Below are 3295 nucleotides of genomic sequence, written 5' to 3'. Positions count from 1 at the left end.
GAACTTTCAATAAATTGACTTTGCATGGCTATTCCCTTTGTGGGGGCTAAACCTGCCCTTTCATCCCCTTCTGATGTCCTGTGCATACATTCTGCATAGGTCATTACCATGTTTCGCTCACAGGTAGGTTATCTCTTAAAAGATCTTCCTTTCATGTCTGGGACACTTGCTGAAAGGTTTGATAAACCTGATTTTGATTGCAATCATCTGTGAAAACATTCTGTGAATTGTTTTCTGAATCTGAATTGTTTTATTATATTTTATAATATTGAGCTTATTCATGGGACTATATGCGGTTAATACTGCCATACTGTTGTTTATACGTCATATTATTCACCGTTGTTTAAATATCAAAATAATGTCAAAGACATTATAATGTATACTAGGTTTGGTTTAGAAGTTGTGCTGATTCTTCAATGTCAATCCAAAAACCTCTTCATCTACCATGTTCACCTATTAATATCAATACTGAGTGGATAAGGCTGAGCTAAGATTAGCTGAGGCTTTCAAAGCAGCTCTTTAATGCATGTGTTTAAGTCTGTAGCCTGCATTTTAATGTTCATGGTTATAGTCTACATACAACTACAGAAGTCCAATAATGTTTAGATCAGCTATAATCAAAATTGGAAACAGACTGTATGGTTCACACTTTTCCATATGTTTTCAAAAACCTGTAGGTCTACCCACAAAGTATTCCAGGCCAAATGTTGGACCGTAAATCGAATCCTTTTTTCCTGTAATGACTTCTTTCTGTCCTCCTCAGCTCAGGTGTCACATTAATAGCGTCACAGGCTGAGGTTTGCTGAATAAAGATGCTCATGGACTGGAGGAGACAAGCCAGCACTGGAATCAGAACGTGTGAAAAACAAACTGCTCAAAAAAAGAGAAAGAAGCACACGCCGTGAAGCACTGACCATATGGTTTGACTCTATGCTATGGATTACATATGCATTCGCAGCCTCGACAGATAAGGCTACGTCAAAACATGGAGGGGCCTGTCTTTGTTGTCTGTGTCCTCAGGCATATTCTAACAGGTAAACCTTGCTATCAACATGGGTGCAAATATCCCATAGACTTCATTTAAAGAACTGACTGCTGTCAGCAAGCAAACGCAGCATAGATGAGACACCTTTTTGAGACAGAGCACTGGATACTGTCACAATGCCATTATGTAGCAGATATAGGACATATGACCTATAATTCAGGACATCCAAAACTGAGACACAATCAGTATGGAAGTGCAGGGCACCTCTTTGGTTCAGATAAATGTAAATGGTATGGAACAACTGAACACCTCATATGACTACAACATTAGCGATGTAAGTGAGAACCCAGAGACCTATCAATACTACGTCATTGGCCTCTTCCTCTCCTGCCTCTACACCATACTCCTGTTTCCAATTGGATTCATCGGGAATATACTTATTCTGGTGGTGAATCTCAACCACAGGGAGAAGATGACCATCCCTGACCTTTATTTTGTCAACCTGGCTGTGGCGGACCTCATTTTGGTAGCCGATTCTCTCATCGAGGTGTTCAATCTGAACGAGAAATACTATGACTATGCTGTCCTCTGCACCTTCATGTCCCTGTTCCTGCAGGTCAACATGTACAGCAGCATCTTCTTTCTGACGTGGATGAGCTTTGACCGCTACGTAGCCCTGGCCAGTTCAATGAGCAGCAGCCCTCTGAGGACCATGCAGCATGCCAAGCTCAGCTGCACCCTCATCTGGATGGCCTCCATCCTAGCCACCCTGCTCCCCTTCACCATCGTGCAGACCCAGCACAGGGGAGAGGTGCACTTCTGCTTTGCTAACGTCTTTGAGATCCAGTGGCTGGAGGTGACAATTGGCTTCCTGGTGCCCTTCTCCATCATTGGCCTGTGCTACTCTCTGATTGTACGTAAACTCATGCGAGCCCAGAAACACCGGGGCCTGTGGCCACGGAGGCAGAAGGCCCTGCGGATGATTGTCGTCGTGGTTCTGGTGTTCTTCATCTGCTGGCTGCCGGAAAACGTCTTTATTAGCATCCAGTTGCTCCAGGGGACGGCGGACCCTGCCCAGCGCAGTGCCACCACCCTGTGGCATGATTATCCACTCACAGGCCACATTGTCAACCTGGCAGCTTTTTCCAACAGCTGCCTGAACCCCATCATCTACAGCTTCCTGGGTGAAACCTTTAGGGACAAGCTGCGGCTATTTGTCAAGCAAAAGGCCAGCTGGTCCGTGATCTACCGCTTCTGTCACCACACTCTGGATTTACACATCCCTGTCAGAAGTGAGGTGTCAGAGGTGTGACGCCTGGCTCCTGATCATTGGACAGGATTCAGCCCTCATTTCAGTATAGTCACAATATATTTTATGCCTTTAGGGAAACACTGGGCAAACATTCCAGGGAAATTGACAATGATGACCCCCCTTTTTATATATATATATATATATATATATATATATATATATATATATATATATATATATATATATATATATCACCATATCTTGGCAAAAACAAACTCATTCATGTCATGTATCACACAGCTCCTTTTTGTAACATTATTCTCATAGGAACAATTTAAAGAGTCACATCAAAGGACCAGCAGCTCCGTAAACTGAATGTGGTTATTATACTGCTGCTGTTACGCTCTGCACTGTTCAGGTAAACCAGGGACTGCTTAACAAACCTGTCTGTTGCCTTGTTTTCATGTGTGACAATGACACTGTATTTTACTAAATATATAGTAAATCTTTAGTCTTTGTCCTCACTCCACTTTTATATAATGAAATAGAGCGAAATACTTTTTCTAATCAAATAATCTTAATGTAATGATGACAAAGTCTGCTTTATTTGAAATATGATGCCCACTATTAACTTAAGATAAATCCATCCAAAATGTTAAAGGAGGACGCTATCCACATGATTATGAGCCTAGTTGTCAGCTCCGGTTAGGCCAAGGCTGGAGCAAGGAGGCAGGTGTTGCTCCAAAGAGATTAGGCTATGTAAACACATTATTCAGAATGAAGATGGAGCTGCTGCTACCATCTCTTATGTTTACTCAGTCCCAGTCATTCACGCTTTTCACACTACTGGACTGCAGTGGCTTAGGTCAGGGGAAAGGGACTTACATTTACATTTACTTTTATTCATTTAACAGACGCTTTTATCCAAAGCGACTTCCAAGAGAGAGCTTTACAAAGTGCATAGGTCACTGATAATAACAACAAGATAGCCCGAAACATTGCGCCAAAACATGAGGCACATATTGTGAACAACCAAAATAAGTCCCAAAGGGAAGAAC

General features: G+C 42.3%; 1 protein-coding gene across 1 annotated transcript; it reads left to right on the top strand.

Annotated features, from left to right (window-relative positions):
- Nucleotides 1-1193: 1193 nt before the first annotated feature.
- gper1 (G protein-coupled estrogen receptor 1) lies at nucleotides 1194-2297 on the top strand. The gene has a single exon (XM_084678083.1). The coding sequence runs from the start codon at nucleotides 1233-1235 to the stop codon at nucleotides 2295-2297; it is 1065 nt and encodes a 354-aa protein (XP_084534209.1). The 5' UTR covers nucleotides 1194-1232.
- The last annotated feature ends 998 nt before the right edge of the window (nucleotides 2298-3295 follow it).

Source organism: Hypomesus nipponensis, chromosome 17, assembly GCF_054491055.1.
Source record: "Hypomesus nipponensis isolate SF chromosome 17, ASM5449105v1, whole genome shotgun sequence".
Taxonomy (NCBI): Eukaryota; Metazoa; Chordata; class Actinopteri; order Osmeriformes; family Osmeridae; genus Hypomesus; species Hypomesus nipponensis.
This window is presented reverse-complemented; position numbering and strand designations above follow the sequence as displayed.

Excerpts from the sequence above, each read along its gene's own strand:
- gper1 (XM_084678083.1), top strand. The coding sequence starts at position 1,233 with ATGGAAGTGCAGGGCACCTCTTTGGTTCAGATAAATGTAAATGGTATG.